Here is a 20,897-nt window from a genome sequence, read left to right on the forward strand (position 1 = left end):
TTCCATGACTCTGATGTGGGAAGCCCCTTTACCATGGTGCTGGATTTGTTGAAATTCCATAGACTTTTTTAGGGGAGTACTTAATTTATTTGCCCTTTGTAAGGGTGGTGGTGACAAGGAAGGTGCCCAAGGAAGCACAGCATGTACTCAGCGTGCTCCAGAGCTTTGGTGATGCCCTTTGGAAAACCCAAGTGGTGTGAAGGGCATGGCTCTCATACCAGTGCTTTCTCCTGTCTGTTCCCTCCTTAAAACACAGGGGGTAGAGAGAAAGAAGAATAATGGCATCATGGAATGGTTCGGGTTGGAAGGGACCTTGAAACTCATCTCATTCCAGCCCCTGCCATGGGCAGGGACACCTTCCACTAGCCCAGGTTGCTCCAAGCCCTGGGCAACCTGGCCTTGAACACTTCCAGGGATGGGACATCTGCAAATTCACTGTTATGGATGTTTCCACATCTGGAAAACATCCCAGATGTTTCCAAACAGGATGTTTACCTCCATCTCACGCGGCGGCAGCGCTCTAAGCGCTGGGAGACGATTTGGCTCTCCCTGTGGAGCATCCCCGCGTGGGGTCCCGCTCCCGCCGGGCCGGGAGGTGGGATTTGGGGAGAGGGCTGGGGGCACAGCGAGGTGGGGGGGCTCCCCGGCTCCCGACGCGCCTCGCCTTTGTTCGGGCAGCGCTGGAGCCGGGCGGCCGCGGGGCGGGGAGGGGTGGGGAGGAGGGATGGCGGGGAGGAGGAGGAGGGAGGGTGGGAGGTGGGAGGGAGGGTGGGAGGTGGGAGGGAGGGTGGGAGGTGGGAGGGAGGGCGGGCTACCCGAAAAGGCTTTTTTTTTTTTTTTTTTAAATCTCCAAGAAAAGAACGATCCGGAGGCAACGCGAGAACTTTTTTTTTTTTTTTTTTTTTTTGTGGGGGCGCTTGTCAATAACAAAAGTAAATTATAAAACAAAAAAAAAAAAAAGAAAAAAGGAAAAAAAAAGGAAAAAAAATTTTAAAAAAATCGAAAGGAAATTAATTAAAACAAGCCCGAAACTCCCACCCCTCGGCCAGACCCGGCCCCCGGCCCGCCCCACGCCGCCCCGGAGGCGGCAGCGGCGGCGGCGGGAGCGGCGGCGGCCGCGGCGGCGGCGGGGGGAGGCGGTCGCCGGGCGCCGCCCGCCCCGCATCCCGCCGCATCCCGCCGCCGGCCCCAAATGGATTATCTGCGGCTGGTGCTCTCCTGCCTCGTCCCCCTGCACGGCTGCCTGGCCGCCGGCAGCGCCCCAGGTACGGCCGCTGCCCCCGGGACGGGGGGCCCCGCCGGGGCGGGATGGGCGGGGGGGGGACTGACAGGTGGCTGCGCCCCGCGGGATGGGGAGAAGGGGAGAATCCGCCGGGGGCGGGGGGGGTTGTTTGGTTTCAGTGGGAATTGGGGGAGATGGAGCCTGGGCGAGAAATAGTTGGCGTGCTTGGCGTGCGAGGGGACGTCAGCCCGAGTTCCTTCTGCTACGTTGGACGCACCCGCTTAAAACTACAAAGCGGAGCCGTGTTGGGACGGAAAAGCAGTTGTTGGGTTTATGGAGCTCCGGCGGGGCTCGCCAAAGGCTCCCCAAGTTGGGTTGGCCGCCGAGATCCCGGTGCCTGAGCGGGATGCTCCGTGCCCACGGCTCTTTCCCTCCGTCTTGTCTCCGCAGAGCTGCTCCTGTCCGGCAAACTCCGCGAGTATGGTGTGATCGTCCCGTTCAGCACCGATTGCCGGGGTCGCTTCCTCTCGCACGTGGTGTCCGGCGAGGCGGTGGCGGGGATCGGCGATCCCGCCTGTCCCCCCGATCCCTCCCCATCCCACCGCCGCGTCCCCCGCAGCCCCCCAGATGAGCCCCCCCAGCGCCGCTTGCTCTACTTCAACGTCACGGTTTTTGGGAAGGAGCTGCACCTCCGGCTGAGGCCCAACCGGCGGCTGCTGCCCCCGGGCGCCGTGGCTGAATGGCAGGAGGATTTTGAGGTGCTTTTCCGGGAGCCCCTCCAGCAGCGGTGCCTTTTCACCGGGGACATCTCCGGCATGCCCGGAGCCGCCGTGGCCATCAGCAACTGCGACGGACTGGTGAGCTGGGGGCTGGCGGGGTGGCTCGTGTGTGGTGCCCGTGTTTTGGTGTGGTTTTCTCTTAAGAGGTGAATGGTGGTGTCCTGAAACCTGATTTTTTTTGGTGATGCTTTAGGTGTCCACGGCATTCATCGCCCTTTACCTGGCAGGTCGCCTTTCCCCACATTGACACAGGGTTCTACCTGCCTGCTCCATCCTTCCATTGGCTGAGCAGGGATATTTATTTAAAGGGCTTGAAAAAATTGCCAGTCCCACGCTTGAGCTGCCTCCTGCCCGGAGGTGGACTGTGCCACATGTTGTTACACCCACGGGCTGTGCCCTGCCTCTGGAATGGGTGCACCACGCTGGGTGGTGCTGCTCTGTCCTTGCTTGCCTGTATTTTACCTTGGGACTGCCCCAGGAACTTTTTCTCTGCATTTCCCACCTCTTAAATGGTGCTGAGCGAGCTTGAGCATCTCCTGAAATCACTGTTAGGTGCAGTCTGGCTTCCACCAACTGTCTTTTTAAGGGACGACCTCTTTTTTTTTCTAATCGTTCTCGTGCTCAGAACCTCCTGGCTTTCTGAGCACAGTTCAGCATTAGTAACTTGCTGCCACAGGGCTTTAATTCCTTCAAATGGCTCTATTACCTCCTTATCCCCGGCGTCTGCTCTGCCTGTGGGTTTCCTACCTCTGATACGCTTGGGGAATCGCTCATTTTTTAATACCTTTGGCCCGTTGCCCTTCAGATTTCCTTTGAGCCAGTTTAAGTCTTGTTTTAGGTGCCAGCGTTGGCTGTTTCCTCCTGGTACCACTCAGTGTTACTCCTGGGTTGGAATAAATGTCTTATTTTGAGCTTTTTTTCTTTTGGTTCTTTTTATATATTTCTTTTTTGGTTGCTTTATTCTGGGAGTTCCTTAAGCCAGTTTTGATTACTAGCACAAAAAATTTGGCATTCCTTTCTTTTTATACAGCACCCAGTGTTACTGTACAAGCAGAAATGATAGAGCAGCGTAGCCAGAAATACATATTTTGCCTACATATAGTAGTTAAATTTTTTTCAGCACGTAATCCACACCTTTTGAAGCATCCCGTTGGGACTTTTGCTGAGGCTGCAAACTTGCAGACATTTCTCCGTGACACGGATTGCACTGGGGCTGGCGAATTTGGGCAGGCTTGGGAGCTTTAAAGGCATTTCCTATAGCTCCAGCAAATAAGTGATGTGTCTGGAATGGAGACCTGAAGTGTGGAGGTTCCGTGGACAGTCTCACTCCCTTTGGCATCATGAGCAAAGGGATGCTGGAAGCAGCTGACAGCTGAGAAGCAGCGAGGGGATTTCTCTTCCCTGGAGCCCTGGATGCTGTTAGCATCCAGAATTTAACTTTCCTAGGCTTTAGCCCCAAGTTTTTTCCCTTCTCAGCCCCTTGCACACCTCCCCAGGTGGGGTTTGTTGTTATTGTTGCCATCCCTTGGCCGCAGGTGGTAGCAGCAGTGCTGGGTTAGGACGTAGCTTGTGCCACAGGATGCGTTTCCGTGTGCATTTATGCAGCCATGCCTGTCTGGCCACCCACAGTACCCCAAGCCCACCCTTTTGAGCCCACATAAAGGAAGAAGTGACCTTTCTCCAGGATAAGGATTTTTCTTTTCTTCCTGCAGCGTATTTTTTGCTCTGTGGCCAACGAATAGATATCCTGGCCTCAACCAGGAATTTCCCGTCATCTGGGGAAGGGCATGAGGCTGGGGGAAGAGGTTGGGAGGACAGAGCCCAAGCAGGGGCTCTCCTCATCCCCCAGTAAAGAGGATTTTGTGATACCTCCAATGTCACAGTTGTCTTCCCTCTTCCATGGGTTTTCTGGCTGTGTGATCCTCTGGCTTAAGTCAGTCTGACAGCTACAGTCTGCTCAGGATCCATCTGCTTTGGAGGAGTTGGGAGCCCAAGGGGACCCCCAAAAAGCAGTGAAGAGAGCTTGATTTAGGAAATGGAGCAAGAAACAGAACAGAAACACGGTGCTGGGTGTGGATGGGATGGGAGGATGACATTTATGATCTGTCAGAGAAGCAGTAGAACATCTGGGAGGGCTGTACACAGTCAGGACTGCTACTGAGGTGCTCCCCACTAACTTAATGTGGGGAGCACCAGCTGGAGGAAACTCTCCCTTCATCAAGGACCCTGGAATTGCTGTGGACTTTTTCTGGAAGTTATCCACCAGCTCGGGGAGGGGACTGTGGCTTTGGTATCCCAGTATAGCGTGCGTGGGAGGCGCAGGACCGCGCTCGGCCGCTGGTCTGCGGTCAGAGGAAGCGTTCTGGGATGCCGTGGATGAAGGCTGTGTACACAAGGAGATCAGCCCGTGTACAAACGGAGACTGAGATTATAAATAACGAGGGGGGGGATAAAAAAAACAACCCAGTTTCTTGAAAAAGACAGTGCTCCCGAAGCCTTTCCTCACTCCATATTTAGCCGTGTAAGTGGAGCCGATCCTCTTCCCGGATGCCAAGCCCGTGGCACCTTCCTCGGCTGTTGTTGGCCGTGGGCATCCACGCGTGAAAATCTGCCCTTTGATTTTTTTTTTTTTTGCAAGGGTGTCTCGTACCAGGGTGGGAAGGTGCTGTCGCCCATAACATAATTTCAAAGCTGATCTAAGCCACCAAATTCCTAACTGGTAAAGTAGCATTAGACAGAAATCTCCCCCGGCGGACACGTCTCGCTGCAGCGGAGGCATCCCATATCTTTCCATGCTGGCTTCAGCAGTGCGTGGTCGGCCTTGTTTCCTTCCTGCTTTGCTGGTTGCAGAGATGGGTGAAGGATTATCACCCATAGGCACCCTATTTGCTTTTTATGGCTGACTTTTCCTCCGGGTTTTTTTGCCATAGTCCTGTAAACTGTAGAGCCAGCGTTTTCCAGCCCTGGCGCCCTGGTTTGCTTCAGATGGGTGGCAGCAGATAAGCAGAGCACAAAAGACCTCAGGAACAGTAATTCATAGGGAATGAGGGGAGAAATAGTCCCCAGACTGATACCCCAGCGAAAAAAAAAAAAAAGGGTTTGTCTTTGAGGATTTTCCTTGCAGCTCCTATAACTGTAGGGTTAATTTTGGGAAGAAAGAAGGTGTGAGATGTCCCACTGGCCTCAGCTGGTTTGGGTCTTATATGAGTGCAAGGGCTTTTCTCCCAGGGGATAATCCTAATTTTTGGCAGTGAGTTGCAAACCAAGCCCTGTTTGGGCTGAAGACCTGATCAGTCAGCAGTAAGAGTGCCTCCATGTCCTCACCCCACCAGGAGTCCTGGCTTGTGTCACCTGACAAAGCAGGGTCTGTAGCCATCCCAAAAATCGCTTACCTTGGCACCAAGAGCAGGGAAGAGGAGTCAAGGAGGGCAAAGTGTTGAATTTGAGAGGCTGCAAAGCCTGTGCTGCAGACAGAGAGGTACCAGAATGGTGATGGAGCACCCGTGGACCATGCACCCTTCTACTGACCCCCCCCCCGATGCTCTCACCAGGCAATCCCTGGATGGAAGGGCAGTGGTGTTAGTGATGGTGTCTGTGTTCACACTGCCTGGTTTTCTAGGACTTTTTGTCCAAATTAAGTGTGAATCTCATAGGAAAAATACATACTATGCACGCAGCTGGCTTCCCCCTTCGGCACTGTTTGCTTCTCTGGCTGAGTGCAGTAGCTTTATTAATTTTTCCACATCTCAGCTCTGTTGAAGTGTCAGAATTTCCTGAATTCCTGTGGGAGTTGGAGCTTTTCACCCAATGGTGGTGGACGAGCTGCTTACCCAGGGTTCTGGGGGGCTCCCCCTTAGTGAGGCTGGATTTCATCTCTCCTGTAGCCTGGTGAGCTTCAGGAGAGCTGGAAAAGAGACTTTACCCTCTGTGAGCTGACAGGAGTGAGCTTGGTGTTTTCCTTAAAAGAAAAAAAAAAGAAGTGTTTTCCCTCTTTCCAGTGGAATTGTCTTTAAGAGCCATTTTCTAGTTTGGTGCTTACCTTCACTGAGAGCTGCAGACAGCATCTCATGTTAGGAGTGATGGTCCCACCAATCAATTTAATTCAATTTGGTATTATTAAACCAAATTAAAATCGAGGATGGGAGAGCACATGGCAAGTTGATCACTGAGGATGGGATTGATCTCTTGGAAAGAGCCCAAGGAAAGCTGAGTATGGCTTTCTAGGTGGTGTCTGGCCTTTCTTATTGGCTGCCTACAGTTATAACCTTCCAAAAATGCTGAAATACAACCTGGGCTGCTCCTCTTTAAGACCAGGCAGGTTGGTGCATGGCCTGCAATGGTGTTTTTTGAGTTGTTCTGGTTTTTAATTTATTTTTGCAAGTGCCAGGGTGACTGCTGTGTGGTTTCTGTTTCATTCCTTGGGCTGCTCTGATCAGACGGGCACACAAATCCTCGCGTTATCCGCTTTGCCATCGGTCACCACCAGCCATCGGTCGGCAGCGCGTTGCATCCCGCCTTTGGGAGAAAGCCTGGGCTGCTTTATTTCTTGAGCCATCTGTAATTAGTCACGAGCTGTAGAGCAGCTCAGACCCAAGTGGGCTGTGGCTCGGGCCCAGGCTCTTTCACATTTTAATCCAGCCTTGCCCCGGCGCGGCGGCACAGCTTTCCTCCGGCCGCCTGACTCAGCAAGTCCCGGCTTTCGCCCTAAACCCATAAACCGGCTTTGGGGTGCCTGGTCCGGGGTGAAACGCCCCGTGGCAGGGCTGGGAGGGGGTGGTGGTGTCCCAGCAAAGCTCCTCCTGGGACACGGGTTGCTTCTTCTCCTTCTCTTGTAATACAGTTAAGGGCAATGGCTTAGACTGGGAAATTAGGAAACATTTCTTCATGGGAAGGCTTGTCAAGTGCTGGCACAGGCTGCCCAGGGCAGTGGTGAAGTCACCAGCCCTGGGGAGATTTAAAAGCCGTATGGATGTGGCGCTTGGGGACATGGTTTAGTGGTGGCCTTGGCAGTGCTGGGAGAGTGGTTGGAGCTGATCATTTTAGAGGGCTTTTCCAGCCTTGCTGATTCCATGATTCTGTGACCTGCCCCATCATCATGGACTCTTCAGCTATCACTGAACCTGACTTGTGGGTTCAGTCCCTGGCTTGTTCTCTGCCTCATCGCCACCACCTTGCCTGGTGCTCCAGATTCTTGATTGAACCTGGCTGTGGTCTTGATCTCCTTGGCTGAGGGTAGTGGGACAATCCCTGGCTGGAGAGGTCCTGCCCTGGGTTGACCTGAACGTCTCCCGTGGGAAGGATCTGACATATGTGTGTCAGGCAAGTACTTACATTCCTCGGGAAGGAGGTGTAAAACAAAACCAGCCAAAAATGTGCTTTGCAGAGGAGTTAAGCAGCCACTAAAACCCAAGTGGAGCAGGAAATTTGATGAAGTCTAAGAGAGCCAGATTGGCCGATGCCATGATGAATCCAACAGTACATGAATGGAAAGGGGATCCGAAGATCCAGGCGGGCTTGGAAGAGCCCCACACTCTGTCCAATATACATCTCTGTATGCATTTTATTTTGATTTGATTTGATTTGATTTGATGAAAACCGTTCCAATCAAAACCCTGATGAGGACTCCAGTAGGTACGAGCTGCCGAAGGCTTTGCTGTAAGAACAGATCCATATGTTCTGCTGGTGCTTTCCAGGCAGCAATTCAAGAGCGGGCAGCGCCGGAGGAAGGAACGCACGCGTGCGTGGTGGAGGGAGCTGTGAAAAATTCTGGGCTGGGAGGGGTGCTGCCCACGGGATGGAAGCCAAATCCCAGTGATCCTTTTCCTTGCCTGAGGTCTGAGCCGGCCGGCGCTGCGGGGTTTGAGTGCTCAGGCTGATGTAAGAGGGATTTGATGGGAGCTTGGTGTTAATTAGGAGCAGGTCGGTAGCCAGGACAACATTTCCAGTGATGTTTGCCCTCTCATTGATCTTCCCTGTGTTTGGGAGGTGGAGCTGTAATGCTTTCCAGCTTCTCCTCCGACGGGATTCCCCTGTGCTAATTCCCAAGCGCTTTGTGGGGCAGAGAGAGGACAGTTTCTTTTTTCTTCTTCTTGTTGCAGCTCTTAGGGTTGGTGAAATGGCAGATTTCCTCACTGGCACTATGGGAATGGGATGGGGAGGGTGCAGGGAGGTGAAGTGGCGTGTATCCTGTTATCCCTTGAGTTCAGAGTTCAGCAGAACTCATCGCTGATGAGAAGAACAGAGTTTCATTGCCATTTAAAGACATAACTTGAGTTGCAGCCAGGTTGTTTTTTGTTGTTGTTGTTTTGTTTGGTTGGTTTTGTTTGTTTGTTTGTTTTTCTGGTTGGTTAGTTTTTCCCCTTCTTTTTAAATTTTTTTTTCCCATCTGCAGGAGAAATTATGGGTTGTCATAGATTAGCGTGGTAACAGAGCCATCCCAGTGTCACGGAGCAGCAACAAGACAGGTTTATTCGGGGTGGTCTTCATAATCATGTGTGTTCTGCATCGATCTTTAACGCATGTATTGAGTGTATCTGTCTGCCTGTGCCTATACAAAACCACACCTTTTTTTTCCCCTTGATTTCCTTGTGGAGTCCAGGCTGGCTTGATTCGGACAGACAGCAACGAGTTCTTCATCGAGCCCCTGGAGAGGGGGCAGCAGGAGATGGAGGAGCACGGGAGGGCCCACGTGGTGTATCGCCGGTCGGCCATCCGGCAGGACAGCGCCGCGCCGCGCCACGACCTCCACCCTGAAGGTAGGGGCTGCTGGAATCTGCTCTGTCCCAGCAACTGAGAATAAGTGGAGAGAGGATTTCTCCTTCCACGTGCCCCCTGGCTCGTACTGGTTTTAGCTGCCAGCTGGGTTGTTAGTGAGAAGAAAGGAGTGACAATGCTGGGCTTGGAGCCCAGCCTTGGTTTAATCACCTCCGTGTTGTGAAATGAGGGGGGGGGGGCACTGGAAGTTGTTGCCCAGAGAAGCTGTGGCTGCCCCGTCCCTAGAAGAGTTCAAGACCAGATTGGATGGGGCTTGGAGCAAACCTGATCTAGTAGAAGATGCCCCTGCCCACGGAACTTGAGCTTTAAGGTCCCTTCCAACCCAAACTGTTCTGTGATTCTATGATGATTCTGTGAACTGTGGAATCAAACAGACCATAGAACCATTTAGGTGGGAAAAGACCTTTAGGATCAGAGTCCAACCACTAATGTGCATTTTAGCCCTGGTACTTCCAATTCAGAGCCATTTCCGCACCACAGAGCAGCCAGTCAGAGTTAAATATCCTGTTTGGAATTAAATATCCTGTCTGTTTTCCCTGCTTCGCTTCTTGTTCTGTGGAGTGCCGCCATGGTGCCAGGTCACCTCAGCGGCTCTTTGTTTTTCTGCCCTCCATGCCTTGCCCAGTGCCCGGGGCGCAGGTGGGTGACCTCCCCAACTCCCTGGAGCTGCTGACGGAGCGCCTGGGGGACACGGAGCGCAAGAGGCGCCATGCCAGGAAGGATGACTACAACATCGAGGTCCTGCTGGCCGTGGATGACTCAGTCGTGCGCTTCCATGGCAAGGAGCACGTCCAGAACTACGTCCTCACCCTCATGAACATAGTAAGGCTTGGCTTCTGGGGGGAAGATGTGACTCCCACCCTTCCCTTGGCTTAGTGCTCTTCTGATGCTGCAAATCTGTCACCCTCGGAAAAAATGGGTTTGGGAGGGGAAGGAGTGCTGCAGGAAGGGCTGTGCCTGCACGTGACTGGCTCTGGCATTTAACAGCGGTGGGAACTGGAGGGATGGAAAGCAGAGTCCTTTGGTGTTTACCTCTATCATGTTCCCCTGGCCAATGGCAGGGTCTGGTGTGTTGGTGCTGTTGCTCTCTCTCATCCAAGACCAAGAGCATTTTCTCTTTCTCCTGACTGAGACCGTCTCCTTCTCATCATCAAGATCTCTCACCTTGCCTGGCAAGGTTATGGAGCAGATCATCCTAAATGCAATCACACAGTACCTACAGGGTGGACAAGGGATCAGATCCAGCCAGCACGGGTTTAGGAAGGGCAGGTCCTGTCTGACCAACTTGATCTCCTTTTATGACCAGCTGACACACCTGGTGATGAGGGGAAGGCTGTGGATGTGTCTGCCTGGACTTCAGCAAAGCCTTTGACACCATCTCCCACAGCACAGTCCTGGAAAATGCAGCCCAAGGCTTGGACAGGGGCACCCTGTGCTGGGTCAGGAACTGGCTGGAGGGCCAGGCCCAGAGAGTGGTGGGGATGGAGCTGCATCCAGTTGGGATCTGGTCACCAGTGGTGTCCCCAGGGATCAGTGTTGGACCCAGTTCTGTTAAATATCTTTACTGGTGATTTAGATGAGGGGATTGAGTCCATCATCAGCAAATTTGCAGATGACACCAGGCTGGGGGGGAGTGTTGATCTGCTGGAGGGCAGGAGGGCTCTGCAGAGGGACCTGGACAGGCTGGAGAGTTGGGCTGATTCCAAGGGGATGAGGTTCAACCAGGCCAAGGGCCGGGTCCTGCCCTTTGGCCACAACAACCCCCGGCAGCCCCACGGGCTGGGACAGAGGGGCTGGAGAGCAGCCAGGCAGGAAGGGAGCTGGGAGTGGGGATGGACAGGGAGCTGAACAGGAGCCAGAGTGTGCCCAGGGGGACAAGAAGGCCAATGGATCCTGGCCTGGCTCAGGAACAGGGTGGCCAGCAGGACCAGGGCAGTGATTCTGCCCCTGGACTCAGCGCTGGTGAGGCCACCCCTGGAGTGCTGTGTCCAGTTCTGGGCCCTCAGCTCAGGAAGGACATGGAGGGGCTGGAGCAGGTCCAGAGGAGAGCAACAAGGCTGGGGAAGGGACTGGAGCACAAGTGCTGTGAGGAGAGGCTGAGGGAGCTGGGGCTGTTCAGCCTGGAGAAGAGGAGGCTCAGGGGAGACCTCCTCACTCTCTGCAACTCCCTGCCAGGAGGGGGGAGCCAGGGGGGGTTGGTCTCTTCTCCCCAGCAGCTCTCAGTAAGACATGAGGGCTCGGTCTTAAGCTGTGCCAGGGGAGGTTTAGGTTGGATATTAAGAAGAAATTCTTTACAGAGAGGCTAATCAGGCATTGGAATGGGCTGCCCAGGGAAGGGGTGGATTCTCCGTCCCTGGAGGTGTTTAAGACCAAGGCACTCAGTGCCATGGGCTGGGAACCACAGCAGTAGTGGATCAAGGGTTGGACTTGATGACCTCAGAGGTCCCTTCCAACCTGGCTGATTCTATGATTCTGTGAAATGATAGAAAGGAGAATGGTTGTTCCTTATTTAGTTAGAAATTACGGTATTTTATTATTTATTCTGTAATGATAATGTTGATAATTTATTTTGAGTAATATTTGTTGGCAGAGGAAATATTTTTATAGCTTTTCAGAAGCTTTTTCATGCTCCTTGGAAAACCTGTGCACCCTGAGGGTTAGTTAGATGTGTTTGAAAAGGAGTTTAGAGCAACTCTAATTTACAGCTCCTGCAACTCTCCTCACTTGAAGGGATGGGGAAGCCTGTGCTGGTTCCCTACATCCCTTTTCTTTCCTTTTTAAGATAGAAACATCCATATTCCCTGAGTCCTGAGAGATGTGGAGGGATCAATATTTGTTCAGGTAGCCATCTTACAGGAGGTTTGTTCTGCCAGCACCTGAATGTCAGCAAAGGGGGTACATGTTCAAGGATCTCTTTCTCTCTCCCAGTTTTGTTTTGTTTTCCATGCTTCATCCTCACCTCTATTTATTTATTTTTCTTTGAGTACTCTTTTACGTGGTGATGGAAAATGTTGGAAAGGCTCAGCCAGTTCAGAAATAACAAAGTTATGAAGGTGCTTTTGGTTTTTTGGGTGGTTGGTTGTTGGTTCGGGCATTATTTCTGCCATATTTTCGGTAATGAAGGGGAAGTTATCAACATGGGGGTAAGGATTTGCGGGATTAGAGGGTGATGGGGTGGAGGATGAGTGATGTGGCTGCTCCAAAACAGAGAAAATGTTGGCTTTAAGAAGCAAATGCCTTCGTTGCAGTGTTTTATTCTCCGGCACGTTGTCGCGATGCCTGTGGTCGGCTGCTCTTGGCATCACTCAAATTCCCTCTCTGAACGTTTCTCCCGTTGGTTTACTAAATCCTCCTGCAAGTGGGAAGCCACAGAGTTCCCTGCTCTGACCTCAGGCTCTTCCCACGTTATGGGGGTCGGAGATGATGTCATTCTTCCTTTCCCATCTTGGGGGGGGTGGGAGGGACGGTTTGAGTGCCCGGGGATTGTCAGCTCTAATCAAAAGGTTGGTTTTCAGGCACATTTCATGGTTCCTTCCCTGCAGGCAGGACTTTTCAGGGAGTGAATGCACGGGATGCTGTGCTGGGAGAAGGGAGGATGCTGCCTATTCAGTTACAGGCGGCGCTGGAGACTTTAATGAATTAAATAAAGGGGGGAAAAAAGCAGCATCAATAAAAGGGGGGAAAAAACCCCCCAGGGATAATACATGCAACAAATACTTCCCCCAAGCATTATTTCCTTCTGTATATTCTTCCCCCCCCTTCTTTCTTTCTGGTTTTTAGTGCGTTTTCTTCCCAGCTTTGCCGTGACCTCCGTCCGCCTCCTCTTCCCTCAGCGCGCCTCATTTCCTTACCGGCTCAGATTCCTTCAAATACCCGATTCAGCAGAAAAAAGAGCGTCCTGCTTTCTGGCCTGGATGGCAGAGGGAGGGAGAGAGGAAGGTGGTGGGGAGGAGCGTGCTGGGACCACACAGCTGAACACTAATCCCATTAGTTGGAGGCAAGGGGAAGGAGAAGGGACTTGGCCAGCCCTCTAACGAGGAAAGGACTTAATGAGCTGGGCTGGAGTAAGTCGGGGAGATGTTGGGAAAGTTTTCTTGTCTAGGAGTTTTCCTATCAAGATATATCCCAAGGAAAGGGGGCAGCGAGCTTGGAAGTTGATAATAAACTTTCCTGGCTCTCTCTGGGGTCTCCATTGGGTGCCAAGGGGGTGGTGGGACACGTGCCCCTTCCCAGCCCTGCTGTAGGTGGGGTCCTGCGGCTCTTCCCAAGGCACAGACTCCTTTATTAGGAACTTGGTGTCAGCTGAAGCTCAGTGATAAATGATTTGTCACGGAGAACTCTTCTTTTTTTTTTTTTTTGTGTCCATCCCGGGAAGCTGACAGGAGGATGACTGCTCCTTTTGTGCACCTAAGAGCTTCCCTGCAGGCAGGCTGCCTTCTCTGCGAGCTCCCAGCCTGCATTCCCAGCCTGCCCTTCCCTTCTTAGCTCGGATGCCACACAGGAATTTGGGGTCAGGTTGGGGGGATTGGGAAATGCATCCTTTGCCGTTGCTTGCTGAGCACGTCTTGGTGCTCCAAGCTGAGCGTCGTGGTGTCCACCCAACCAAACCTTGTCCCTCTCCCTGTCACTGGGCTATTGGAATGAATATTTGGTGTTGTGGTGGCTTGGAGAAGCCATTCCCATCTCCTGCTTGCTGCCAGTGGCTGGGATTGGGGTGTTACTGAAGGAAAATTAGCATCCCCCAGCCACAGTGCCTGCTGGCAGCGAGGGCTGGGAACCAGGAGGGGATCCAGCACCACTTAAGGGGTAGAGGAGAGGAGATACTTTGTGTCCTGTTCTGCTTTGCAGCCTCTGGTCCTTCAGTTGGGCTCCTTGGTTTTCTCCTCTGGACTTCCCACCACTCGTCCCCGATCCTCTCAAGTCTGGGGATGGCCCCACTCCAGTGGGAGAAGCCAAGCTATGGGCTGTGTTAAGCCTGGGCCTGGTCTTAACCAGTCTGCTGGGGTTTTGTCGGATATTGCCCATGATTTGGTTAAGGATGCAAAGGTACTTGGTGTTTTCCCATTGTTTCAGGTTACTAGGGAAACCCCATGAGTCAGAGCCCTCTCCAGGCTGGGACTTGCCTGACTCCAGCTGAAATTATTGTTCCTAAGGGCTGAGCAACAAAGAGTGCTACTGAGACCCCACGTAGGAGGGGGTTTGGGGAAAAAAATTAAACCTTCAGCTTTAATTTTAACTTGGGCTTATCTGAAAAGCCAAGCTGGAGCGTGGATTGCTCAAGGCGTGAGCTTGCTGCTGTTTCAGGAAGCCAATCTAAAATAATGGGAAAATTCTGGTCCTTCTGGTGTATGGGGTTTTTTGTGGGAGAGAGGGGTTCATGAGTCCCCTCCTCGCTAACTGATAATAACAAAAATGCCTCTGATGTCTCTTGTGTGTCCATGCACTTTTTCCCACCCTCTCTATAGGCTTATGTGCTTGTTGCTATGTTTTTGGGACAACATACCTTGTTGGTGAGAGAGCTCTGATAAAATCTATAGTTGTGCCCTGCAGAGCAAACCTCCCCTTCCCTCTTGTTCCTCTGTTCCTCTGCTCAACCCTTGCAGAGGTGCTGACAACAGCTTTGTGCATCCCTGCAGGGCATGCGAGCCCAAAAATGTGGTCAGGGGGACTTTTCCCTCCATTTCTAATCCCTCAGCCCCAGAAAAGAGGCTCAGGGTGAATCCACCAGCATGAAAACTGAGGAAGGGAATAAAAGAAAGGAGTTTAAAGATGACTTGGCTGTACTGAGTAAGCGATCCGGGGTTTTGAAATGTCAGCTGTTCTGCTGGTTTGGCAAATTCTTCTCGTGTCTCTCCCTTTGTTTTCCTTCCCTGAAGAACAGCGAGGTCTAGACCTCGTTGCCAGTGCGGTTTGCTGTCGGGATCTCGGTCTGGGGCTGCAGGCTCGGGGCTGGCCAGAGGCTTGCAGGGATTTAGGTAGGCAGCATTCCCTGCTCCCGGCACCAGCGAGGCTCTGAGGGGGGTCCCACGCACAGGGTGAGTTCACTGAGCATTTTGGAGAGGATACACAGGGTTTTAATGTTCCTTTCATTGTAAAATATTAGTGTTGTCCCCTTGGTGTGGCAGTGATGGGGGAGGTCCTGTGGGCTGGTTTGCCCTTAATTCACAGCGAGCCTGAAGAGCTGGGCTGTTTATAGGTGGAAAAATTCCCTTTTAAATGAAATAGGAGAGCCTTTCTTGCCAGGTGACGGTGTGAAACAGGCTGGGCATGTAACCACATGGGCAAGAGGGATAAGAAGATCTTTGTCCCATGTCTTCAGGGATGTAGGTCCCTTTGCCAGAGCCCTTTGCCGAGCAGGTATTTTTCTGGGGGGGGGAAGGGGTTTCTCTGAAGACACTGACTTGCATAATGGCATCTGCAGAGGGCAGGAGGAGTTGTGCCAAGCCTGCAAACTGCTCTCTGGGCCGGTTTCCATCCCCTCTGCTGGCCTGAACCAGCTCCAGGGTGGGCTGATGGGGAGAGAGGAGATGATGCCCTGTTCTCCTTCCAGAGGCACTGGAGCACTCGAGGGGACGCTGGCCCTGCTGATTCCCCCGTCCCCAGCAACCCCAAAACCTGGGTTACAGTCCCCACAGCAGCAAGCACCAAGCCCTTTGGATATGACTTTTCTTGCCCTCAATCAATTATTTCTGTCTGGCTGTTAAGGGAAGCCCATAGCCTTGGGCAGTCTGGTTCCACATGTGCTTTCTGAGTTCACCCTAAAGGTTGCTGCTGAGCTAGTATCAGTTAGGTAGAGATCCCTTCCTAAACCCTAGACTAAACAGGGGCTGGGGTTTAGGGTTAACCCTTCAGTTCAGAGGCTGGAGGGGGGTACCTGTGAGCTGGAGGAGAGTGGGATTTAGCACTGCTTTATAAGGAAGATTTAGGAGATTAAATCCCATCTTGGACTAATACAGCTTCTTGGTCTTAGTCCTTTAATGAGCTGTTTCTAAGCTGCTCATGGTCCTGCTGCTCCTCCAGTGAGGCTGAGGAAGGATCTACAGTGCTGGGAGGGTGGTGATGAGTCTATTTGTTAATGCTTGTGAAAAATATTGCTGTTTCCCAATTTTTTTTTCTCCCAGGGCATCTAATATTGCCTGAGGGTGCCTGGTTTGGGCCAGGGAGCTCTTCTCAGACCTGGGGACTGTTTGTAGGTACTGCAGGTGGGAAGAGCCATTGCTGAGAGCAGGGGGCTGTGTACCATGGATCAAAGCTCCTGCTCTGACAGCAGCTCTGCTCGTGCTCCTTCCTGCCCTGGGTGCAGCCCTCCTCTTGCCAGCTGGGGCTGCACCAGGTTGTCATGGAGAATCCTTTCCTGCTGCCTGTGGGATCTGCTGAGCATTTTGCCAAAATATCCTGTGCAGCTGGGAAAGGAGAGGTCTGTACTGCTGGATGCTCCCAGTCACAGCAAGTGGCTTGGCCGGGAGCTCTGCCTGGCAGAGAAGTCCCTAAGGCAGGAATGTGGTTCATCCTAATGAATGGAAAGCAGCAGAGTGCTGGTGGATGACCAGAGAATCCTAGAATCATGGAGTGGTTTGGGTTGGAAGGGACCTTAAAGATCATCTAGTCAATCCCACTGCCATGGGCAGGGACACCTTCCACTGGCCCAGGTTGCTCCAAGCCCCGTCCAACCTGGCCTTGGACAATTCCAGGGATCCAGGGGCAGCCACAGCTTCTCTGGGCAACCTGTGCCAGGGTCCCACCACCCTCACAGCCAAGAATTTCTTCCTAATATCCCATCTAACCCTGCCTTCTGCCACTTTGAAGCTCCAGCTCCTGATAAGTGCTGGTGGTGAAGGAAAACGTGTAAAGGTTTGGGAAAGTGAAGGAAGTGCTTGTTTCCCTCCTTGTTCCCTGAACCACTCCCCAGGTCCAGCTCTCCATCTCTCCAAGCATAGTTTTCATTTCTCCTGCTCTCCCCCCTTTCCCATACTTTTATATTGACTCTCACAGGACACACGTTAAGGCTGGAATATTTTTGTAACAGGTCAAACTCCTGACGTGAGACTTCTCAGATCTGATGAGGTTTTCTCTGGGCTGCCAAAGCCTCCCAGAGCCCAAAACCCAGGGCTGAGCCTCACATCCCTGGGGATTTGAAACTCCTTGCTGGAATGGATCCTTAATGCTTTGGTGGGACTGTAGCTCTGAGTAATGTTTGCAGCTGCAATGCTGCACGGCCTTCCTCCCATCTGTGCACATCCCCGAAAAACAGAGTTAGATCAGAAGGAATCCATCATATGCTCGTTATTTTTACAAACTACCTTTGAAAGGTGCAGGAGCATCCCAACCACGGGAAGCAGGGGTGACCTGAGAATGAGTTGACCAGCGTTGTCTTTGCACACTGATAAATAAATAACCCTGCGGCTCTCGCAGCCTGTGCATCCAAAGGGATGAGTTAGTGGGGGTGGACTGGCAGTTCATTGATTGATTTTACTTTTTTTTAATCAATTTTGCTGCATTCAAGGCTCAGGATCTGCATTACCTCTCTGCATATCTTGGAGCCACCTCCCAGGAGTGTTAGTTATCATGGGAAAACATTAATGCCAGGGTTTTGGGTTTAAAAATGGCCTGAGTGGGTGTTTCAAACACATACACAGGCTGTAAATTGGGGGGCTTGTAAAACACACTGGGAAATGGCTGACTTGGATTTGGGCAACAGTAAAAGGGTACTTGTCACCCCTCCCTCGATGTGAGCTTAAAAAACCCCAAAGGAGTGGGGAAAAAACAGAAAAGCTTCATAAATCTGATTTTATAATCTTCATTGAGTCTGGAAAGCTATGACAGAGCTGAGGCAAATTATTTCCCTCTTGGGCAAAGCTGAAAAAATATATTTTCATTTAAATGTGAATTCCAGTCAGTATTAAAAATGGTTTTAATATGGTTTCCTCGACTTCTGCAGTGAACCTCCATTTGTGGAACTGTTCATTTTGGAGACTTTTTGGGGGAAAATGGGGGTCCCATTCTCAAAAATCATTTTTTTTTCCCCGGCTGCATTTTCACACATGCTTTGCAGGTGGGTGAAGGTGGTGCAGGATCTCACATGAGTTTGTGGCTGCTCGCTCTGTGCCTCTCTCAGTGGCTGTCACCACACTTGGCTCTCAGAGGTCTTTCCCACCTGGATTCTTCTTCCCTTGGTAGCACTTAGGAGTAGAATTTGTTTATTCATCCTGGAAACGCGGAAGGAAAAGGTTGTAGCTCTTTATTTCCTTTGCAAAGTCATTTTTAATAGCCCGGGGTGATAGAAATCTCATTGACTCACAAGCCCTCCCTGTTCTTCTCATTGTGTTGTCTTCTCCCGGGATTTCTGAAGCGGTAGGTCAAGTTTGACTCACTGATGTGACTGAGTAATGCCCTTGCTTTGATACAATGGTTTGCCTCTCCTCAAAAAGGCATTTTTCCTTTCCACCACGCAAGGATGCTGGAGGCTGAAGCATTTCCAGCCCTCTGAGGAATTCGTATTCCCAAGGGGCAACGGCTCATTGCGAGATGGGGTGGAGGAAACTCAGCCCTCCTCCACTCTCCTGATGGTGTGGGCGATGCCATTGACCATCTGAGCCACCTATGCTGGGAAAAACTGCCTTATTCCAGCTTGGCCTTTTGACTTTATTGTTTTTACACAGAGGAAAAAAAGACCACACTGGGGATGGGGGGAGGGAGGTGAGATCTTTGCATCTGGTCTTGGAAAGCAGGGTCGGGTGCTGGACGTGGGAGTGTGGAGGACAGGAGGGGCTTGAGGGCTGGGGGATGATCTTAATTTCTTCCCTGTTGTACTTCCCTCCTTTGTTCAGGTGGATGAGATTTATCACGATGAGTCCCTGGGCGTTCACATCAACATCGTGCTGGTCAGGATGATCATGGTGGGGTACCGGCAGGTAAATACGGTGCTGGGGCGTGCTGGGCAGGACCTGCTGTGATATTTAGTTCTTAGGTAAGCCCTGGCTTGGAAAAATGTGGCTGTTCAGGTAAGCTGCTGAAGCCCAAATGACAACTGTGCTGAGCAGGGATGAATTTGAACCCTTCTTGGCCTGGATTTTGGAGTCTGAAGGTCTGGAGTGCCCCATAGCCAAGGAGAAGTCCTTGGGGAGATGGCGGGTGGCTGCGATCTGCCCTTATCTGCGTCCTCTGGGATGTGGGAAAAATACGAGAGGCTTCCTCAGGAGCTCAAGGATAGATGATGAGAAAAAGGTGGCTTCCCAAATTGATAGGAGCTGGATATTAGTGAGGAGAAGATGAGGCTGGGATCTCCTGTGTCCCAGCCTCGACTCGGCTCCCTGGAAGGCTTTGCTGGCTGTCCAGCTCTCAGGTGGCTTGGGCGTGGACAGAAAAAGCATGAGAAGGTTTCCTGGGAACGTTTCTCAGGTTGGATTTATTTTTTAAGGCTTGTTCAAGCATGGCAGCCAGAAGATTTTCTTTACAACAGTGTGATTTTCCTATTTTGGGGCAAGCCCCTATCCCACCCGAAGTGTTCTACGAAGGTGTTAATGATTCAACATGGTGATGTGTCTGTGTGTATGTGTGTGTGATCCACAAATAAGACCCTTTAGGTTTTGGAAAAACCCCTCCTTGTTATAGAAATATGCTCAGCTGGCAGAAATCCAAGAGATCTGGGGCTGGTTCTGAGGAACAGGGACGAGGATGGAGGGTGGCCCATTTTTGGAGGTTTCTGTGGGACCAGGAACATCGTCTCCACCTGAAAAAGCCAATAATCTGTCTGGCTTCCTCCCAGTGGTGTTTGTGCTCTGTGCTGGAGGATGATTTATGGAGGGGAAGGGATTTGGAGCTGTGGTGTTATGGCCAATAACCGGAGGGATGAGACCCGCCGGGCTCCCTTTAGGATGATTTATCCTCCTGAAAGCCAGTGCTGGAGGCAGCTGCTCTGCCCAGTTATGCTGCGGTTCAGGGGATGATGTAGGAAAATGATGAGCAGATGTTTGAATCCAGGCGAGCTCTCAGCTCACCACTGTTCACACCCGAGTCCTCCTGCAGCTTCTTGTCTCCCACCTGGAACTTTGCAGGACAAAACCTCCCGTGGCTTCCAACTAAGGGCCGGGGGGGGGGGGAAGGGCAGTGTGTCTTCCTTTGCTTCCCACCGGTGAGTTTTTGATTCTTTTCCCAGTCGGTCAGCCTGATCGAGCGAGGGAACCCGTCCCGGAGCTTGGAGCAGGTGTGTCGCTGGGCTCACTCGCAGCAGCGCTCGGACCCGGAGCACGCCGAGCACCACGACCACGCCGTCTTCCTCACCAGGCAAGATTTTGGTCCCGCAGGTATGCAAGGTACTGTACTTGTCTCGATCAGGTATGTGCAGTTTGCTGGGGGAAAGCCAGCCAGGGGAGAGGATTTCTCGCAGAAACACAGTCTTGGCCAGCAAGGTCCAGAAAAAGGTTATAAAAATCGGTATTTGCTTTTTTTCCTCCTCCCCCCATGTGAAGTAGAAGAAAGACGGAACAAATTCAGAGCTCCAGCCTGAATGGGTGAAATGATATCTTTGTTAATTCTACTCTTCTTTGATTTCTTGTACCAGTCCTCCTCTTGTCCCAAAATGCCTTAAAAAATATAAAAATAAGATAAAAAAGATAAAATATCACAGGAAGCTTCTTTGGGACAGTCAATCCTTTCTGTCCTCTGGAGGACCTTTAAAACCTGGTTTTATATGGATTGGTTTCTTGGACGTGAGAGCATTGAATGAATCCTGGGCCAAAGAGGAGGTTTTACTGCAGGGGTCTCTCACCCTCCTGGTGCAGAGGCTGCACTGATGTGGTCTGGGAAGTTAAAGACCTTGGCAAAAAAATTTTCAGGAAAAGCTCCTGGTGTTTCAGGGCTCCGTTAGAAAAGCAGGTGCTTTGGTGTCATCATGAGAGGTGACTTCTCCCAGTTCTGAGCCCACTGCCTCCAAATTGCCATCTCCTTCTTCCCACGCTGGTGGCCAGGTCTGAATTTCCACCAGGAGGTTCCATTTGATGCCATGAACATGGTGGTGACCTCACACTGATTTGTAGCACGAGTACTCCTGTTGTGCAAGGGAGGGAGGAGAGGTGGAGAAGACCTGTCCTCACCTGAATTACCTGCCTGAAAAGGATCTCTCC

The 20,897-nt window shown here is 51.8% G+C and overlaps 1 protein-coding gene across 3 annotated transcripts in view; it reads left to right on the top strand.

Moving 5' to 3' along the window:
* Positions 1-1,184: 1,184 nt before the first annotated feature.
* The window catches only part of ADAMTS14 (ADAM metallopeptidase with thrombospondin type 1 motif 14), a 32,396-nt gene continuing 12,683 nt past the window's right edge, over positions 1,185-20,897 (top strand). For all 3 annotated transcript variants that reach the window (XM_039385907.1, XM_027711125.2, XM_039385909.1), the window contains exons 1-6: positions 1,185-1,265; positions 1,673-2,079; positions 8,600-8,756; positions 9,401-9,597; positions 18,603-18,686; positions 19,931-20,087. In XM_039385907.1, coding sequence (XP_039241841.1) covers positions 1,193-1,265; positions 1,673-2,079; positions 8,600-8,756; positions 9,401-9,597; positions 18,603-18,686; positions 19,931-20,087 — 1,075 coding nt within the window. In that variant the 5' untranslated portion in view covers positions 1,185-1,192. The remainder of the gene's footprint in view (positions 1,266-1,672; positions 2,080-8,599; positions 8,757-9,400; positions 9,598-18,602; positions 18,687-19,930; positions 20,088-20,897) is intronic.

Source organism: Pipra filicauda, unplaced genomic scaffold (assembly GCF_003945595.2).
Source record: "Pipra filicauda isolate LSUMZ 115617 unplaced genomic scaffold, ASM394559v2 scaffold449_size645428_pilon, whole genome shotgun sequence".
NCBI lineage: Eukaryota > Metazoa > Chordata > Aves > Passeriformes > Pipridae > Pipra > Pipra filicauda.